At 47.5% G+C, this 19,414-nt stretch overlaps 1 protein-coding gene across 12 annotated transcripts in view; it reads left to right on the forward strand.

Moving 5' to 3' along the window:
- The window catches only part of ABCA5 (ATP binding cassette subfamily A member 5), a 52,271-nt gene that overhangs the window by 27,762 nt on the left and 5,095 nt on the right, over positions 1-19,414 (forward strand). For all 12 annotated transcript variants that reach the window (XM_054221420.1, XM_054221423.1, XM_054221415.1 and 9 more), the window contains 27 exons: positions 781-949; positions 2,525-2,583; positions 3,117-3,227; positions 3,423-3,598; positions 4,045-4,164; positions 5,219-5,357; positions 5,525-5,615; positions 5,805-5,944; positions 7,513-7,632; positions 8,656-8,857; positions 9,108-9,277; positions 10,466-10,599; positions 11,565-11,702; positions 12,245-12,358; positions 12,722-12,892; positions 13,836-13,949; positions 14,196-14,333; positions 14,844-14,918; positions 15,450-15,541; positions 16,086-16,212; positions 16,302-16,419; positions 16,527-16,618; positions 16,776-16,951; positions 17,482-17,557; positions 17,647-17,741; positions 18,497-18,616; positions 18,834-18,983. In XM_054221420.1, the coding sequence (XP_054077395.1) occupies positions 781-949; positions 2,525-2,583; positions 3,117-3,227; positions 3,423-3,598; positions 4,045-4,164; positions 5,219-5,357; positions 5,525-5,615; positions 5,805-5,944; positions 7,513-7,632; positions 8,656-8,857; positions 9,108-9,277; positions 10,466-10,599; positions 11,565-11,702; positions 12,245-12,358; positions 12,722-12,892; positions 13,836-13,949; positions 14,196-14,333; positions 14,844-14,918; positions 15,450-15,541; positions 16,086-16,212; positions 16,302-16,419; positions 16,527-16,618; positions 16,776-16,951; positions 17,482-17,557; positions 17,647-17,741; positions 18,497-18,616; positions 18,834-18,983 (3,427 nt within the window). The remainder of the gene's footprint in view (positions 1-780; positions 950-2,524; positions 2,584-3,116; positions 3,228-3,422; positions 3,599-4,044; positions 4,165-5,218; positions 5,358-5,524; positions 5,616-5,804; positions 5,945-7,512; positions 7,633-8,655; positions 8,858-9,107; positions 9,278-10,465; positions 10,600-11,564; positions 11,703-12,244; positions 12,359-12,721; positions 12,893-13,835; positions 13,950-14,195; positions 14,334-14,843; positions 14,919-15,449; positions 15,542-16,085; positions 16,213-16,301; positions 16,420-16,526; positions 16,619-16,775; positions 16,952-17,481; positions 17,558-17,646; positions 17,742-18,496; positions 18,617-18,833; positions 18,984-19,414) is intronic.

Below are 19,414 nucleotides of genomic sequence, written 5' to 3' on the forward strand. Positions count from 1 at the left end.
AAACGGAACTGAACCGCGCCAGCATCGCCAATTCCTGAAGTCCGGAGCCTGGTGGAATTTCTAACTTAATTCTGGCTGTGGAGAAGGGAGATGCCGCTCTTTACAAATATATTTTACACTGTGACTCGGGATGCTTTAAGCTGAAATAATTCACATTGTGTTAAAGCTGTGAGACGGGAAGCGGGGTGGTAGCACGTTTAGAATTGGTGGCCTTTAGGTACGCCAGCGAGACCTTGTTTTCCTCTTTCTGAAGGAAAAGCTCCCTTACTGGGGTAGTGCCTTGGCACTTTGCTCTTTTAGCCTTGGAAATTAAAGAAGGCCCTGCCTGTTCCAGCCCTTTCCTTGTGACGGCAGGAGTTTCGCATGACACGTAGAATAAAGTTGTTAATCTTGTGACTAATGCCTGGTTGAGCCCTTCAGCTCCCTTCGCCTCTGAGCTCTCTGGCTTTAGGTTGCCCGTGTTTAAGTCCCTGCTCTTTCAGCGCCGGGGATTTCTCTTCCACGGGAAGAGCTTTGTACATATATTTAAATACTTCGCAAAACTGGAACCTGCTGGTGGGAACCGTGGCTAATGTAAACTTGGCAGATGAGATCCCTCGGGAACAGGGGCGTGGGCTGGCTCCTAAACCTTTAGCGGGATAGCTCGTGGCTTTCATAGCTAAAACCCCAAAGCTGAGGAATATCTACTCTTACACCAGTACTTTTTGTACTTTCACAATGCTTTGTAATGTTGCGGTTACAACAATGAAAGAAGTGGTCTTTTTTCTCTTTATCACCCAGGGGAGTTTGGACTGCGCCGCACGCCGTTTTTCTTCATGAAGCCCTCGTTTTGGTCAAAGCACAGAAAAAATTACAAGGAGTTGTACGAGAGCAGCGTCAACGGCAGCATAAGCTTCAGTGAGATCGTGGAACCCATGCCTTCCGAGTTTCAGGGCAAAGAGGCCATCAGGTAGGATTCCCGCCCTGCCCCACGTGTCACCTGGGGCCCTGACGTTTTAGCCTGTGATTTGAAAAGCCGCTCTTGTTTCTCCCATCGTCGGATTCAAATAGCATATGGTATGCATTGCGGAGCGTCCTCCGCGCGCCCGACACGGCCGGCTCCCATTTTCAGTCAAGCCCCATCATCAAGGCCATGGATGCTCTCCAAGGGTAAATCGCTGGGCTTAAAGAAAGGGTTTGTTTGTGGATTGCGTTCCTCCAGTTGGAGTCATCTCAAAACCGGCCAGTTTTCCATTCCCTCAGTTTCGCTGAGGCCACGAGAGGCGTAAGCGGTTGCAGATGTTGAAACGCCTACTCTTCTGGGAGGGTTTGGTTTTCTGGTAACACGCATTTGAGGAGGAAAAAGCTGAATTGTAGGTTTGTGAGAAGACTGGTGTGTTCTCCATAGACGAGAGGAGAACTTCGTGGTGGTTTTACCCAGCCGCCGTATCTAAGAGGGTAAAACAAGACTGCGAAATAGATGGCCAGGCTCATCTTTTGCATTGCGTTTTTGTCACCTGTTGTCTTGTCTGTGGACTGTCATGTATTTTTAGCGTGTCTTGGATATTATTTTCAGTATCTTCCTTTTAGCCCTTGTTTCTATCATTTTCCAATGGCGTAGCCTGGTGGGAGTTGGGGAACTCCGCATTCCCACTCCTTGGGGTTGGCTCCGCTGGTCTCAAATAATTATTTGAGCTTAGTGAGCAGAACGAGTCTTGTGTTGTCCGCGCTATCCATGTGTCTTTGGGCATCTGCCACAGGCTGGAGGGTCCAGTTTTAATCCTGATATCCTCATGAGAACATTGTGGCCATTTTTGCATTGGTCATCCACCCTGGACTCTTTCCATGGCATCGTTCCAGCAGCTCTCCATCATTTTCTCACTATCTTGTCATCTTCACGTGTACAGGTTTTGTTTTCTTTCATACCCAGTTCTCCTCCCCACTATTCACACCTGTAATCCACTCCCAATCCTCATTGTCAGGGTGGCCAGGCTTCCAAACCCCATCCTTCGCAGGGTGCCTTCAGATAAAATAGTTGGGTGTTTTCATTTTGAAAACGGTGGAGCTGGAAGGAAAGTTTTTACCTTTCTTGGAGAGAAAGATACCTGCTTTCTTTTGCCTAACTTTGATCAAGAACAGTCAATAATCATGTCTTTGGAGTCTGGTGTACTAATATCTGTTTCCCACATCGTGTCTGTTGGGTCTTCTGTTACACTGTGGAATTATTGCGGAGTAGCTGTGCCCTTTTCTAGCTTGGGAAACCTCTGGTGAATTGTTCCACTGTGTGAAAGAAACACAGATTTGAAATAATTCAGTCTGTCACCATAGGAAATGCCTTAGAAAGGTGACCAGAAAAAGCTTTCTGATACCAGGGTGGAGATGGACTAAGGTCTGCGACCAGACGCCCTGTCTCTTGACTTGCCTCTACGAGTCATTAATGTGTCTGGTGCCACTTTAGCGTGGTCGTCTTGTTGTGACTGTTGATCATTCAAAGTGACATATAAAGATCCTAAAATAGTTTGTAAAATGACGTGTCTTCTTTCAGAATCAGCTGTGTTCAGAAAACATTCAGGAAAAAGGGGGAAACTGTGGAGGCTCTCCGAAGTAAGAACATTTTAGCTTTTTAGCCGCTTATCAGGCACAGAGGAGCGATAGCTGAATTGCCGAGTGATCTTTTGTGTTTCAGTTTGGGCTTTTTGGTTTCTTTTAGTGGGGTGGGACCTTGGAGCATGAATGCCAGATGTGCTTGCGTGTGTCTTCTCTCACGGCTTTGGCAGCGTTTAAAACGGCGCCCCAAAAAAGAGGAGCCCTTCCATCACTAAAGAATCATCCCTGTTACTCCTCCTCTGCCCGTCTCGTTAGTGATATGCTCTTCCCTGCCCCGTTTCCCTGATCTTTTCATCTCGTTTCCCCGTGTGGCTTTTAAATGTGGCCACCCCTCGGGCGGTGCAGGGACCGTCCCAGCCCCGGTGGTCCCGTGCCGGGGCGTTGGAGGTAAGGTGTCCCTCGGAGCAGAGCGTGAATGCATACCCCATATGTCGGTATTTGAATTTACCTCTGCGCTAGGAGCCGGCTCCGGGTGCCGGGAGCACGTTGGTAACGTCTCCTCTTTCTCTTGCGCCTGCCTCGGGGACCAGATTTATCCTTCGACATCTACGAAGGTCAGATCACGGCTCTGCTCGGGCACAGCGGGACGGGGAAAACCACGCTGATGAACATCCTCTGCGGGCTGTGTCCGCCCACCGATGGTGAGTTAGGAGATTTGGGGTACCCTGCTTCCGAAAACAAAAATAACCTTATGGTTATTTCGGGATGCACCAAATTTTTCTCTGGATAACATCTGGAAGAATCCGCTTTAGCTCCATGCTCACGCTGTTCTGCGCTCTGGCTGTAACAGAACCTCTCCGTTGATTGCCCCTGGCTTTTTTTTTTTAATTTTTTAGGGTTCGTCTCCGTCTATGGGCACAAAGTCTCTGAAATCGATGAAATGCTCGAAGTGCGACAGATAACGGGGGTGTGCCCCCAGTCCGACATCCACTTTGATATATTAACCGTGGAGGAGAATCTCTCCATATTTGCTGCAATTAAAGGAATCCCTCAGAACGATTTGATACAGGAGGTGAGTCGGCTGGGCACAAATATTGTCTGACGTTTCAATTTTAGCCTGTAGGGCAAAATACCCTTACACGGCACAGGTATTTCCTTAAAACAGATTTACAGGGGAATGTTGCTTTACAGCATAACAGACGAGGAGGCAGAGAACAGACAGATGGTTTTACACAGATAAAGTGCTAATTTTTCCCAGGAAACTAAAATGCTCCTGAACTTTTAAAACTTTAAATCCTAGCATTTGTGTTCAAGCATAGACCCCTTTTAATTCTTTGGGTTTGCTGGGGCTTAAGACTCTGGCTGTCCAGGTTTGTACAGGGTGCGCAGCTCAGATACGGAATACACTGTGAATGAGGAGGAGTTAATTTGAATGGTAATTGTTAATAATCTGGTTAAAAAAACCCCACAACCTTATAGCCTTTTTTTAACAATAAATGCGTTTCTTATGTTGTGAAGGTGCAGAAGGTGTTGCTGGATTTGGATATGCAGCCGATCAGGGACAACCAAGCTAAAAAATTAAGTGGGGGGCAGAAAAGGCGGCTGTCGGTGGGAGTTGCTGTTCTCGGGAACCCCAAGGTGAGTGCGTCGGAGGCGTTCCCAAATGCCGTCATTAACGCGCCTTGGGCTTGATGTCTCTTGTCCCAACCGACTAACGCATATAAATAACGTGCAAGGTGCAGAAATTGTCCCTGTGAGCATCTGTTGCTCCCTGTTTCTTCATTTATAGTTTAAACAAAATCCCTTCAATAGCTTGATGCCTGAGGATGCCAATGGCTTAGGTAATGGCAGGAGCTCTGGATTTGATCTCTCTGTGACATAAATAGCGTGATGAGTTTTGCGTTGTCTCTGGCAGGTAACGTTTAGCTCCCGACAGCGAAACCGTCGGAGACTTTCCTTGCGAAGCCAGCCGGGCGCTTGGAGCCGGGATGGGGCCAGGGGACTCTTTTGTCTTACAGATGTGTTATTTCTGGCCTGTAAGAATGGGAAGTGCTTCTAGATCTGTATTTGACAGTGATGTGTGTGACAGTTCGCTGGGATTTTAAAAGCGTGCACGTCTAACCATCCCTGACTAGGAGGAGTGAATACATAGCTAAACGTAATTGTATTAGAATAAAACAGACTATGGCATTAACTTACTGTATGATTTTTCCATTTGTCACAACAGGAGGTAATTTATTCAAAGCGTAGTGAAGACAGCTGCCTTCTTGCTCTAGGGTGTTTCCTTTCTGTTTTAGAATCATAGAATCATAGGATCATAGAATGGCCTAGGTTGGAAGGGATCGTTCAGATCATTGAGTCCAACCATCAACCTGACTCTGGCAAAACCATCACTAACCCGTATCTCTGAGCACTGTGTCTACAGGTCTTTTAAATCCCTCCAGGGATGGTGCCTCAACCCCTTCCCTGGGCAGCCTGTTCCAATGCTTGACAACCCTTTCAGTGTAGAAATTTTTCCTAATATCCATCCTAAACCTCCCCTGGCGCAACTTGAGGCTGTTTCCTCAAGTTTAGAGGACTAACCAGCCGGCTTAAACAAAAAGCGCAGTCTCTGTTGCTTCGCTGGGATTTCCTGAGGCCAATACCTTGCGCTGGATCTGGCTTTGCAAACGCTTCTTGGTTTTGCTCAAAGGTGTTGCTGCTGGATGAGCCGACGGCAGGTATGGATCCGTGTTCGCGGCACATCGTCTGGAACCTCCTGAAAAACAGAAAAGCGAATTGCGTGACCGTTTTCAGTACCCACTTCATGGACGAGGCGGACATCCTGGCCGGTGAGTCCTGCCACAGCCCCGCGTACCCAGGCCCCGAGTGACAGTCACCCTACGGAGCAAAAAGTCATGCTTCTCTAGCTGCGGTATAGGCCTTTATTTGAAGTATATAGTTGGTTTTGGGGAGTAAATTGGCAGTCCTCTGATTTTTTTTGTGCTGCTGTTTCTAGATCGTAAAGCTGTGATTTCTCAAGGGATGTTGAAATGCCTTGGATCGTCTCTCTTTCTCAAAAGCAAATGGGGAATTGGCTACCGCTTGAGGTAAGCTTTTTGTGTGATACCAGTTATGTGACATCTATCTCTTTTTATTGTTTTCTGTTGAAATCTGTAAGGTTAGCACCCCCTGGCCCCCAAAACGATCCTTTTATCATCTTCGTACTGTGTGTTTGGGGCTCTGCGTAAGGGGAAAAAGCAAGCTTTTAAAACCCAATTTCTTGTGCGTTTTCGTAGCATGCACATCGATGCCTACTGCAACACGGAAGCGACCACCTCGCTGATCAGGCAGCACATCCCCGCCGCCAGCCTCATCCAGCAGAACGACGAGCAGCTCGTCTACACCCTGCCGCTCAAGGACATGGACAAGTTTGCAGGTATGGATGGCTTTGTTGTGCCACAGGGTTGAGTGGCCGCAGAAGAGAAATCCGCTTCCACAGCCTGCAATTCTTGTTTAATTGTCGCTTCTGCATTTATGTGTTTTTTATCCTTATCCGTTGTTTTGCTGTGATGTGGCTGATGATCAGTCTGCAAGGTCTTTCTCAGGCGAGCGAGGACCTCGGCGCCTCCTCCGAGGGGGCTGTGATGTGTTTGGATGGACGTGGGTACCTGGCGCCGAGTTCTGGGGAGAAGCACCCTTTGGCAGGAGGGTGAAGAGACCCTTTTGTCCGAGAATCCCCTTGTCCTGCAGACCCATCATCTCATTGCAGAGCGTTTTAATGGGCAGGGCTGGCCTCCAGCGGGAAGCCAGGAAGCCCCAAGTCCTACAATAATCAATCCCCCTTGTTGAGAGCCACAAAAGCACTGTGTCACTGCCTTAAAGTTCAGCGGCGAGAGGGAGCGCGGAGCAGACGTGTTGTTTTCATTAGATGGCAGCAATTATCTGATCAGCCCTACATGGGGCGCCTCGTTCATCTCCCAGGAGAAAATGGAAGAAACAGAATGTCCTTTGCGCTGTGTGGAAAGCTAAGGGAGAATCAATACAGCTGTGAATAGCGGCTCATGTTTCATAAATGCTTTTTTCCCCCTTGCATTTCACCAGTTAATAATTTATTAGCTTTACCTTTAGCAGCCACTGCGTGTACTTTTGAAAAACAGGCACCTCTATGCAAGATTAGATCCATTCCCCCAAATTATTTTCAGGAGAAGCTGAGGTTAGGAATATGCCTCGACTACTGGGGCAGAAGAAATCGCGGAGATCTGATGAGCATCATCGGGTACCCAACTGCTCGTCCCATTTGACGCATTTGCGTTTCCCTTCAGTGTGACCTTGGCTCTGACGCTTCTCGTTTTCTCAAGTCCTTCAGTTCATGGGGCTGGCAAGAGCCCAATAGTGGTTTTTTTTTTTTTTTTATCCCAGGGCGCTAATAAGCGCGCTCACTCGGGACATCATTTTGATCTTCAAGCTATGCGTGCCATCCAGGATCTCCTGCCCAGTTAAGCTGGCTTTACAGAGCTGGCTGTATATTTTATATATATATATGGATATAGATCTGGTTGTGTGTGTATATATACCCCGGGAAAAAAAAAAAACAAACCCTCAGTGGTTTTATTTGCAAAAATCTCTTTATGCCTGGGCAGGATGAGCTCTCCTGCAGTCCCTGTGCGTGATGTTTCTCACAGCCAGCCAGGAGGCAGCTCTGAGCCCAGGAGCTTTAGGATGCCGAGATGGTTTTCGTAACCACTACAGCTTGGGGAAAACGTGCCGCATTTCCCACACCTGACCACAGAGGTTGAAAAGGTTTTGTGCTAAAAGGAGCTTATCCCGACCTTGGTTCTCAAGTGACCTGTGTCTTCATAATTAAGCAACCATGTTTGCACGTTACCTGCTTTTTTTCTACCATGCAGAAGGCTTCAGGGATGCCTCCGACGTGCTTGGAGGTCTCTCAGGAAGACGATGTGACCCTGTTCCAGAGCAACCAGTACATTTCTCTTCTGTCCCCAGGCTTGTTTTCCAACCTGGACACTCATTCCCATTTGGGCGTCATCACGTACGGCGTGTCCATGACGACGCTGGAGGATGTCTATCTGAAGCTGGAAGTTGAGGCAGAGATCGATCAAGCAGGTGGGATAGACCGCGGCTGTTTTCCTCTCTTCCCTCATATTTGATTTAGTCTTAATTAGTGTAAGATTGTCCCTGCCACGTCACTGCCAGAAGGAGTTTTGCTATGGGGGTAAGAGTAAAAAAATCCTCTCTGAGTGCTACGTCCAGCAGCATGGGGCTCCTTCGGTCACTCTGCATTCCAGGCTTCTGAAATATTTAACACGAAAAACACGCAAAAGCAGCGAGTTGGGCGGGGAATGATTCTGGGAGGGTCCAGGGGGAAAGCTTTTTACTGTCTGTCCCTGCAGTAATTAATTTTTCATCCAGTGTACTTACATCTAATTTCTTTGCTTTGCAATTGCACTTTTTGTGGCTGGCTTTTTAAAATGGGCGTTATTTTCCTAATGGAGCTTACTTTCAAGAAACTGTAAATGCACAGTATAAATTCAATTTCCAATCTTCTGCGTGAACAGCAGCATTAGCCTGCGCTTAAGGCTGAAATAGCTGAACTTGCCTTTCTTCCCCTCCTTTAAATTAACTTCCAATTCAAATGAAGAGTTGGGACCGCTTAATATTACTCCGGAATGAATCAGTTCTTCTTTCGACGTTAACTTCGAATGGTTTAAACTATCTTAATCTTTCTAGAGCTTTCTTTGCGATACAGACTAGTAGACTATCCAGCTCTGCAAAGCTTTTGCGTGGCTGTAAGAGGGTTTAACAGCTGAATACGCTGGTGCTGAATAATACAGGTGCACGCGTGGGCTAATGGTATGGCATTGGGGCAAGTTGCACGTTGTGAGTGGCAGAAATGTGTATCTATGTGTATCTCTGCCTTAAGCATCTGCTGAGCAGGTGATTTACGGCTTTGGGGTAGATGGGTGTCATTGGGCTTGGGGTGAAGCGGAAAGATGGGGGCGGGATGAGATGGCTTCGGCAACAGCAAGGCCGAGGACTTGGTGGCCACCCAGCTTTCCCCAGCCCCGCCGTTTCAAACCACGTAGCTTTGACGGAGCATCAGATTCAGAAAGTTCTACTCTCTTCCAGATTATAGCGTGTTCAATTCCCAGCAAGTGCAGGACGAAGTGGACACGAAGTCCCTTGACGATATGGAGCAGAGCCTCCTCGTGCTCTCGGAGACGAAGGCGCCAGCGATGAGCAATACAGCCCTCTGGAAGAAGCAGGTTTCCACCATAGCCAAAGTTCATTTCCTTAGTCTCAAGCGGGAAAACAAATGCGTGAGAGTGATGTGAGTACTGGGGCTTTCTCATTTGTATACAAAACTCTGAAAACTGCTTTGAATGGCCCTAGAGAAACAGCAGGATGCGATTAAATTATTTCCCATAGTTACATTTGAAAAATAGTAAGTATGAAGCTATGCATTACTGTTGAATACATGCTGGTTTGAGGGCGAGGGAGACGTTGTTTTAATAGCATGCACAGAAACTGGGTTGGCTTTCTCTGAATTTTAGTAAAACCGAAACTTTTATTTCTTTCAGGTTGTTGCTTTTTCTGATTTTTCTTGTAGTTCAGATTTTATTGTTTTTCATACACCACATCATCAAAAATTCTGTAGCTGCTATCAAACTTTCCCCAGATCTGTACTTGCTGAAGCCCGGCGAGGACTATCACAAGTACAGGAGTCGTCTCCTGCTGCAGAACTCCACAGGTAGGAGAGCAGAGATGCTCCGCGGGGGCAGCTTCCGTCTCCACCGCTCTCTGTAACGTAGCATTTCCTGTGGTGGGGAAGGAACTTTTGGGGTTGGGGACAAACTTTTTCCTTGAAATTAAGCCAAACGAAGAGTTTCCAAGTTCCCAGAGATGGTAGGGAGTGGGTATCCTTTGTGCCGTAGGATTGGTTCGGAGATTTTTCCTCCTCCTCCTGTGTCTGGTAGCCTCATGCTTGCTCTGTCTCGAGAGAGAGATGAAGGAACTGGATAGCGAGATGTTTAGATACTTCAGCTTGTATCCAGCTCTGGAGCCCTCAGCACAAGAAGGACATGGACCTGCTGGAGTGGGGCCAGAGGAGGCCACGAAGATGATCCAAGGGCTGGAGCCCCTCTGCTGTGGGGACAGGCTGAGAGAGCTGGGGGGGTTCAGCCTGGAGAAGAGAAGGCTCTGGGGAGACCTTCCAGCCCCTTCCAGTCCCTTTACACGGAGGGTGGTGAGACACTGGCCCAGGTTGCCCAGAGAGGGGGTGGAGGCCCCATCCCTGGAGACGTTCAAGGCCAGGCTTGATGAGGCTCTGAGCAACCTGATCGAGTTGAAGATGTCCCTGCTGACTGCAGGGGGTTGGACTAGTTGGCCTTGAGAGGTCCCTTCCAACCCAACAACATTCTATGAACATATTTTGGAAAGCATTTTGGAAAATGCCTTGTTGTTTCAACTTAGGATGTTTTAAAAGCGCGTAGCAGCGATACAGGCAATAGAAACGAGCATCTGTTTGAGCTGTTGGGAATTTGTGCTCAATACAGCTTCGTTTCTCCAGAGGTGGTATCAAAGCGCTGCTGGTGTCCCGCTCTCTCAGCGAATTCTCTGCTCAACTGAAACTCGGAGTATCCTGCCGGTGCTCCTTGGCAGCTCCGCTTCCTCGCCGCTGCATTGAACTTGCACAGATTAATTGGAGAATACAACCAAAACATTCTCTTGAATGCTTTGGAGGCTGTTGAGTGGGAAGCTGAGCTGAAAACATTCCTGTTGTTCAAAACAGCAGAGGACTCTTTTTGGTGGCCATGCGTAAAGAAACGGTGATCCTTCATCATAGGGTTCTATCAGTGGGAAAATGCATCGATAATTCTGTGTAACGTACTCCCGGCTGGTGATGAGTAATGGTGGTGTTTTCTCTGTCTGACACCAGAATCGGCTATCGATGACATTGTCCACTCTCTTGGGAGCATGAACATACTCTGGGAGATGTTCAACGACAGCGATTACGTCTCGGCTGCCCCTCACAGCGCGGCTTTGAACGTGTTTGACCTTGAATCCAGCCAGGTAGGACGGATGGACCAGCTCGGCCGTGTCCCACAGGGCAGACAAGCAGCAGGTCAGGGGCTGGCTTTGTTGGACTCGTGCCTGAAAGGCACGGATAGAGTCGTATAATCAAATAATTGCATGTAATCTTGCTTATACAAGAGACCTGCAAAGAAGGCTTTTATTGACAGAAGGGAAATATTAATAAATAAAATGTTCAAAATAAATGTTCTTCCGTAACGATAATTATGGTAGGCTAGTAAAACTTCCGCCCTCCTTTCTGCCCCACAAGGATACAAAAAACCAAAAGAAATATTTTACTTCACAAGAGACCTGGTGTAGGAATCTTTTATTATTTTTATTTTTTACTTACTGGCTGAATTATACAATTTGACAGAAGTATAATTCCACGGTGCTCTCATGTGTAAAGAAAAATGAGTTTCTTGGATTGTAAGTGTTCGTTTCGGTGGGTCACTGAAGGAGCGTCAGAAAGATTTGAACGTTGGGGTCGTATTTAATCTCCAACAAAGGAACTGCTTTGCAATGTGCCAGCGCCGGCTCTTCCTCCCGTTCTTATTCATGGCAAACTGTTAATATTAGCGTGACGGAGCAGCCCTTAGCTGATGTAAATTTTTGCCTGTCTGGTTTTCAAATGCATTAACGAGAACGTAGGAGTGTGGGCTGTTGGGTGTTTTGTTTTTCAGACTGTAATTGTCTGGAGCATCGTTTGTCACAGCGTCGCGGTTGCACGAAACGTTCTGGGAATTGATTCCAAATAATTTGTTCTCTGTGAGCATGGCTGTTTTCCTGAATTAGGTGATGTGTTAAAACCACCCCGAGCAGCCCAGAGCTTCCTGCAAAGCATGCTATACATTATGCAAAGATTTTTCCCAATGTTCAGGTTTAATTAAGCCCACAGGAGACCCCTCTCGGGGTATCACCCTTTGTGCAGAAGAATTAATACAGAAAACGGTTTCCTTTTCCAGAACTACATTTTCACGGTCGTGTTCAACAGCACCATGGTGCATTCCCTGCCGGTGTTGATGAATATTGTCAGCAATCTGCTCCTGCGCAATTTAAACGTGACGGAGAGCATCCAGATCTGGAGCAACCCCTTTGTTCAGGTGAGCGGCGCGGCAACCCACCCCCACCCCCCAAACACGGGGCGGGGGACAGGTGACGGAGCATCCCCCGGGGATGTCGGCGGCACCGAGGGCTCCGCGCCCAAAGTGCGGAGCCCCAGAACCCAAAGTAATGGATTTTTGCAGAATTAAAGAGGATTTGAAAAGCGTGCCGGGGTTTTGTTCTGCAGCTCGTGGAAGTGGAGGAAAAAGGGGGCTCGGAAAGAGGATGTCCCATTGGGAATTTGTTACAGGCTCCCCGCGATTCTGGGAGGCTGAACGTGGGGATGGTGGAGCTCCTGTGCAGAGCTGGGGGGGCCTGTGGGAGAGGGGGAGGACCTGCTGCAGGACATCGGTGCTCTGAGAGTTTGTTACACACTCTTAAAAATACTCCGAAATCTTCCGTAGGTATTTTCCTTCATGCTACAGCTCAGATGATCTGGAGATACAGAGAACGGATGTTTTAGCATTGTCAGTCGAATTCTAAATTAATTTTTTTGGTCACGCACATCCTGGTACTAAAGGTAATCTGATTTATGTTTCAGAATCTTCCAGAAACAATTTTCAGACTGGAGATCTATTTTGAAGCTGTGTTGCTGGGAATAATTATTACTGGGATGCCGCCCTGTTTTGCCATGGACAACGCAGAAAACCATAAGGTAAAGTCCCAGGTTCACTGGGAGACTGCACAAGAACCTAAAAACCTCGGGGTTTGGGGAAAATCTGAAGAGGTGTTTGAAATAGTGCATTTTGCTGTGAGGGGCGGCGTGGATGTGACTGCCCTTTGCTGCCTGGGGTAGAGCAGGTTTGGGAAAAGCCTTTTTCCTTTCCGTCAAAATGCTTTTTGCTGCTTTGGCAGCTGAAATCAGGAGTAACTGGGTAACGCACTGATGCAACATCAATGTAAAAGGAGTGTGTTGGGAGGGAAAAAACAAGGCCCTGCTCACACACGGAGGCGGATTAACACAGTGTTAATTTTAATTCACGTTTAATTCACATTGCATTTCCTTTTCCTGTTGCAGATCAAGGCGTACACGCAGCTGAAGATCGCGGGGCTTTACCCCTCCGCGTACTGGACCGGCCAAGCCGTTGTCGACCTCCCGCTGTTCTTCTCCATCCTCGTCCTGATGATCGGCAGCCTCTTCGCCTTCCACTACGGCGTTTATTTCTACGTGGGCAAGTTCCTCGCTGTGGTGAGTGCGGCGGGGATGCGAGAGCATCGTTATGTTATTTTCCGCAAGTGTTTATTTTGATTAGATGGTTCAGCAGACATTTTTCCAGCCGATACACAGGGAAAATGCCTAATGAATGCTGCTGGCGCAGAGGCACCAGTCAGGCTGCGCCAAAGGCAAAATAATGCTACTTCTCCTGGGGAAAAATATTAATATTTTTGAGTTTTATTCAGAACTGGAATAAACTGGAGCTTTAAAATACCAGGATCTTCCAAGGAAATGCTCCATCCTTTTTTTTGCCCTGCTTTGCTCAGTCTGCTTTGCCCTCTTCGCGCCGATCGCTAATTGCCGCATTTGCATCGGCGTGCAGCTAATGGTGAGGTTACAGTGACTTTGAACACAGACCAGCTCCGCGGTGAATTGCAGCATGTGATTAAATTGAAGAGACTACGAGTCTTCGTCTCTTTTGTATTCAGAGCGGGTTTCCCTGAGATATTGGCTGTAATTGAGAGCAATCACATTTTCCCAGCTGCTTTCCCAGAAGCTCCGAGTTAATCGGGTTTGGGATGTGACCGTTGCGCTGCTGGGCTATTTTTCTACCAGTGCCTCTACCCTTGCTTTAATTTCTGCAAAAATGCTAAGGCTGAAGGCTGGAATTCCTAATATTTGCCACAATCTTCAGGTCAATATTTATGAGAGCCTGTGTTATAAAAAAAAAATTGGGAAATAGTGTAAAGGAAATGGAGTGACTGAGGTTCCTGCCTGTCTATATACCCTCTTACTTGTGTCTTTAGTAGTATATGCTGTGTGTTCCAAGTTGGCAAAATATATCAAATTAAGTGACAAAGACAATCCAGAGTTCGGTAGCACACTAAGGTGATTCCAGTGGATACTCACACAAAAAATCCCCCCCGCCCCAGGTTCTTGCTGTACGTTCCCTGAGGCACCTTTTCTGTCTTTGCAGATTTTCTGCCTGATCGGTTACGTCCCGTCAGTCGTGCTCTTCACGTACGTCGTCTCCTTCACGTTTAGGAAAGTCCAGAATACAAAAGTATCTTGGTCATTCATATTTTCAATGGTGAGTAACTTCACCTTGGTTCCGGTGAGCTGGGAAGGTCGCTTATCTCCAACGCCACAACAGGCTTCCCAGTTGTTTTATTTAATTGTGTGTCCTTGATGCATGAGAAACTTGAAAAGTGTCTTTATCACTGCCCTATCCGAAATGATAAACACGTTAAAAAATGTGCCTCACATTACATACCTTATGCTTGCAGAGTCCAAACTGAATGAAAATGGACTTTTTTCCCCTTTTTCTTTTGTACAGACAGCCTTGCTCTGTACCGTTGTCACCGAAGTGGCCTTTTTTCTGGACTTTTACCTGGTAACCACCATCCTGCATTATGTCTTCTCCATCTTCATTCCTATTTATCCCCTTATTGGCTGTCTCATTTGCTTTATAAAGGTAAGGGGGCACAAGAAATCCTCTCCAGAGCACTTGTTGCTGGCTGGGGTTGGGTTGGGTGTCTTTAATGATAACGAGATATCAGATACCTGCCCGGCGCTGTAGTGGCATCCGTAGCTATTTAACAGGTGAAGAATAGCAGCTCTGGGTGAAACATCACCTTTTTTCCTCTAAGCAGAATGTTGCAGTTTTAAAATGAGGAAAGAAGTGAATCTTCCATTACATATCGAAAGGAAAAGCAGGCGTTTCTCAGCCTGTGGACTGGGTGAACACGGTGGTGGGAGATGGGTTAAATTGGAAGTCGGAGTCTTTAAACCGGGAGCAGCCCCAGGGACTTCGATGGAGTTTTATTGGCGTCAGGCTCGTGCAAGCAGGGTCTCTGCAGAGCTCAGAAAGTGCTCGGGCAACATAAATTAAATGACTGGTTTGAGGTTCAAGTGCAGTGTAGAATATACAGTCTCTGGTAGGTGATTATTTACCGGAATGTAGGGGTTTTTTTTGCATTGTCAGGTCTCATGGAAAGGCAAGCGAAAGAACGGAGGATACTACGACCCGTGGGACCGGCTCCTGGTAGCGGTTATAGCTGTAAGTATGATTATCTGATTATTTGCCGTGTTTGCTGTGGAGAATTGCTGACTCCTGCTGGGAGCCCCTTCTGCTCAGGCATCTTTATTAATAAAGATTTGATCTAATGCCGAGCATCGCTGGAGCCTGCAGCTTTGCAACCTGTTGCAGCACAAACCGCATCAGTAAAAGCTGCTGTGCCTGCCAGCTCAACATCGCTGCTCCAGTCCTCTTATTAACGGTGCCGACGTGAATCCTGATTCTTAGGGGAGCCTGTGCTGGTGGAGTAAGAGCTCCAGAGCAGGGGACAGTCCCTCCTCTCTCCGAAAACCCCAAATAATCGCCGTTAAATCCAAGCAGACTCTGGTTGTGCATTCTCAGCATCGACCCACTGAGCAGCATCTAATGGTGCTTTTAATTTTGGGGAAGAGCTGTGGCTTCTTGTCACCCATGCCCCTGGTGGGGTCACCTCTAGGGTCACCTCTAGGACCACCAGCCTCGCAGGGCTGGCAGCGCTCCGAGTAGCCACAACTGTATTTATCTGGTTTTTAGCCCTATTTGCAGTGTGTCGTGTGGCTCTTCCTACTGCGATGTTTCGAGCTGAAGAATGGCGGGAGGACAGTCAGAGAGGACCCATTTTTCAGGTGGGTTTCTGTTGAGCAGACTCTTAAAAAGCAGTAGTCCAAAGAAGCTGGTTTTAAAAATGCTGCTGGTGATTGAATGGCACTATGCAGCGTATAGCTGTGGGGGATACTGCAGAAAATAAAACACCTGTGCTTATATCCCACCCCAAGTGTCTAAAGAACTTGTTCCTCCTCACTTTTGTCTTCTGAAATGCAGTCAATAAAGTGCAAAAACAGGGCTTTTTTAACTTCCTTTTAAGTTATATCATTGCAAAATTAGGAATTTGGTAATATAGAAAAATAAGGGAAGTTCCTTTCCCATGGCATGGCTGGAGATGCCGTACCCCAAGGAAGAGCTCAGCACGAAGACGAGATAATTGCAATCGTTGACAGCTCTTTCTGCTCTTTGGGGGCTCCTCTGGTGCACGGCATAAACGTTCCTGGGTTGGGCAAACACAAATCCCTTTCTGCCTCAAAGCAGGGAGCAAATCTGGACTGGTTTCTCCCAGAGCTTTGTTCCACCTGAACGCCGAGCGGAGGCGGCGTGTTCTTTTCTTCCCTGTAGAAAATGTTTTACAAAAGCCAAAGCCTGGAAGTTCCCCGACGTCCCGCCGGATGAGAGCGAAGATGAAGACGTGAAGACGGAGAGGCTGCGCGTCCAAGAAATACTGAGCAGCCCCAAAAGCGAGGAGGTAACGCCGTGCGCCCACCGCCGAGACCCCCAACTGGGAGGTTTCCCAGAGCTACTGGGATCTGCAGCCGCTTCTCTCTTCCCTGCCAGATGCCAGCAATCCTGGTCAGCCGCTTGCACAAAGAGTTTGATGAGAGAAAGGAGTTCCTTCTGGGGAGGAAAATAAAGAAAGTGGCAACGAAACACGTGTCTCTCTGCGTAAAAAAAGGTTGGAGTTAAATTTCCTGCTGTTGAGGTCTTTTATTTGCAAAACCAACTCTTGAATCCGTTTATCTGACCTCATGGGCAATGGTTTGTGTGTCCTCCATCCTTTAGGAGAAATACTGGGGCTCTTAGGACCCAACGGAGCTGGGAAAAGCACGTTAATTAATATGCTCGTTGGAGAGATTGAGCCAACCAGTGGGCAGGTATGTTACATGCTACAAACTACATAGAAAGTGGATGCGTATTTAATTTTTCGTATTATTATTGCCAGCATTCGCAAGGGTTTTTTGCTAAAACTTTACAAAAACAGTCCTGAAACTTGTAATATTATTGAGTAAAGTCTGTCCGTTCTCCTCGAAGGTTCTGATGGGAGATTATTCTTTTGGAGTGAGCAGCGAGGATGACTCAGTGAAATTTGTGGGGTACTGCCCGCAGACGAATCCGCTTTGGCCAGATATTACGCTGCAGGAACACTTTGAAATTTATGGCGCTATCAAAGGAATGAGTCAGACCGATGTTAAGGAAGTCATAAAACGGTAAGTAGTTTATTATAGAAACGTTTAAGGTTTTAGCTGTATTTTTTCTTAAGGCTTTTTTTTCCCCCCGCATCTCCTAAGGCAATATTTTTGTTCATTTAAGTTTGATTGGATCTTTTCAGTGAATTCAGCAAACGTGAATTTGTATGTTAGGAGATGCAGACCCAGCCACACAAAAGTCAACTGGTATTTGTATGTTTGTTTGTGTGGGGTTTTTTTGGGTTTTTTTTTTGGTTTTTTTTTTTTTTTAAGTTACAAGGTGCTAAGATGACCTTGCAGAGATGCAAGGATGGGGCGTCCAGGGCTTGGAGCCACTTCTGGGTTCTCCCCTCCTCTGGGACATGGGGCGGGAGGTTTTGTATGGCAGTACCCAGCTCTGATTCTGCTTATTGCTCTGCTTTTTTTGTACTTTATATGCAAATATTTGTGACTGAGTTCTTCACATGGGACTGTTCGTGTACTGTGTGACGAGGGGGAAGCCGAACCATCACCCCTCAGCTGTTCACGTGCTGTCCCCCGCTCTTCCGCAGCATCGCGAGTGCCCTGGATTTGAAGGACCACCTGCAGAAGACGACGAAGAAGCTGGGCGTCGGGCTGAAACGCAAGGTACGGGGTGGGGGGAGCTCCCCCAGCTGCCGTGCTGGGGGTCTGCCGCGGCCGCCCTGTCCTTACCCTCTCCTTTGCCTTCCTCCCAGCTGTGCTTTGCCCTGAGTATGCTGGGCAACCCCCGGGTCACGCTCTTGGATGAACCCTCAACTGGGATGGATCCAAAAGCCAAGCAGCACATGTGGTGAGTGCCGGCAGGGCCACGCTGGCCACGGGCTGGTTTCTCTTTGGGAATGTGCCCGATTTTACGTGTGCGTTATCCCTTTTAACGCTAGGGAGAGCCATAGACAGGGAATCAACACTGCCGCAGTGCCAGGTGCGCTTTGTGTCCTCTCCCAGAATAACTCGGAGGCATTGTTTGGGAGAGAGAGGTATTGGAGGTATTGCTTAGAGATGTAGTTTAGATTAGCGATGGTTTTTGTCAGAGTTAGGTTGATGGTTGGGCTAGATGATCAGAAAGGTCCCTTCCAACCTGGGCAATTCTATGATTCTGTTAAAAGCTTGAAAGTTGAAAGAAATCTTAAAATACTGAGGAGTATGAGATTGCCAGGTTGCCCAGAGAAGCTGTGGCTGCCCCATCCCTGGAGGGGTTCAGGGCCAGGTTGGACGGGGCTTGGAGCAACCTGGGCTGGTGGGAGGTGTCCCTGCCCAGGGCAGGGGAGTTGGAAAGAGATGACCTTTAAGGTCCCCTCCAACCCAAACCGTTCTGTGATTCTATGATTGGAGTCATCGTTGTGTAAAAAAAAAAAAAAAAAAAAAAAAAAAAAAAAAAAAAAAAAGTCAGGTGTTAATTATTGCTGTGGTGGGAGTGGTGTTGGTCCAAAACAAAACAAAGGGTTTGTGTTGGACCATCGCAGTCCTCTGGTCCTGCTAACCCGGGGTTTACTGTTAGGTGCCAAATGTTTTATTCAGGGATTTTTTTTCGGTTGCGTTCTGTAGGCGGGCGATTCGGGCAGCGTTTAAGAATAAAGAGAGAGCAGCTATCCTGACCACTCACTACATGGAAGAGGCGGATGCTGTTTGTGACCGTGTGGCCATCCTGGTGTCCGGGCAGCTCAGGTACCGCTGCAGCCCTCCCCTGCCTTGTGGCAGGGAGGGTAGGACAGCTGTCAAATAGAATAGATTTCTTTGAAAATACAAGTAGACAGTTTTTTTGCACCTTAAACTTGGGGCGAAATTGGACTCAAAGTGCAAAAAAAGGGTCTGTTAGAAGTTGGGCTGCTCTTTGGGTGCAGTGTAACGCGTACAACTCTCGTTTTCTCCCCGCGGTTGGTAGATGTATAGGTACCGTCCAACACCTGAAGAGTAAGTTTGGCAGAGGATACTTCCTGGAAATGAAATTAAAAGAAACAGCAGATGTGCAGCAGGTGGAGTATCTGCAGAGCCAGATTTTGCACATCTTCCCGAACGCCAATCGTCAGGAAAGGTGAAGTTCAACAAACGTGTGTTAATACCAACCCGGGATTTCTCAGCAGCTCCTTAGTACCGTGGCTTAGTACCTACTTGGTGCCAAAATTTACAAAAAAAGTTTACACATAGCTTAAAAGGGGAGGGGGAAAAAAAAAAAAAAGAAAAAAGAGGAAGGGTTTTGCAGGCCAGCAAGAGCTGCCAGGGCGTTGGCGTGAGCCCTGCGTGCAGATGTTTGGCACGGAGGAAGCAAAACTCGGTTTCTGCATAGCTGGTGCCTGACGGCTTCCTCCTCAGTCGGGGCCGCCGGGAAAGTGGGATAAAATCTGAGTCACGGAGTAATCGCTGGCCCCTATCGAGAAACGCTTGAACATTTCCTGCGGGTTTGGGGGTGGGTTGTGTTGATTTTCCCCCCAACAGCTTCGAATTTCTGCTGTAGGAACTCGAGGG

The sequence above is a fragment of the Rissa tridactyla genome, chromosome 15, assembly GCF_028500815.1.
Source record: "Rissa tridactyla isolate bRisTri1 chromosome 15, bRisTri1.patW.cur.20221130, whole genome shotgun sequence".
In the NCBI taxonomy this organism is placed as follows: domain Eukaryota; kingdom Metazoa; phylum Chordata; class Aves; order Charadriiformes; family Laridae; genus Rissa; species Rissa tridactyla.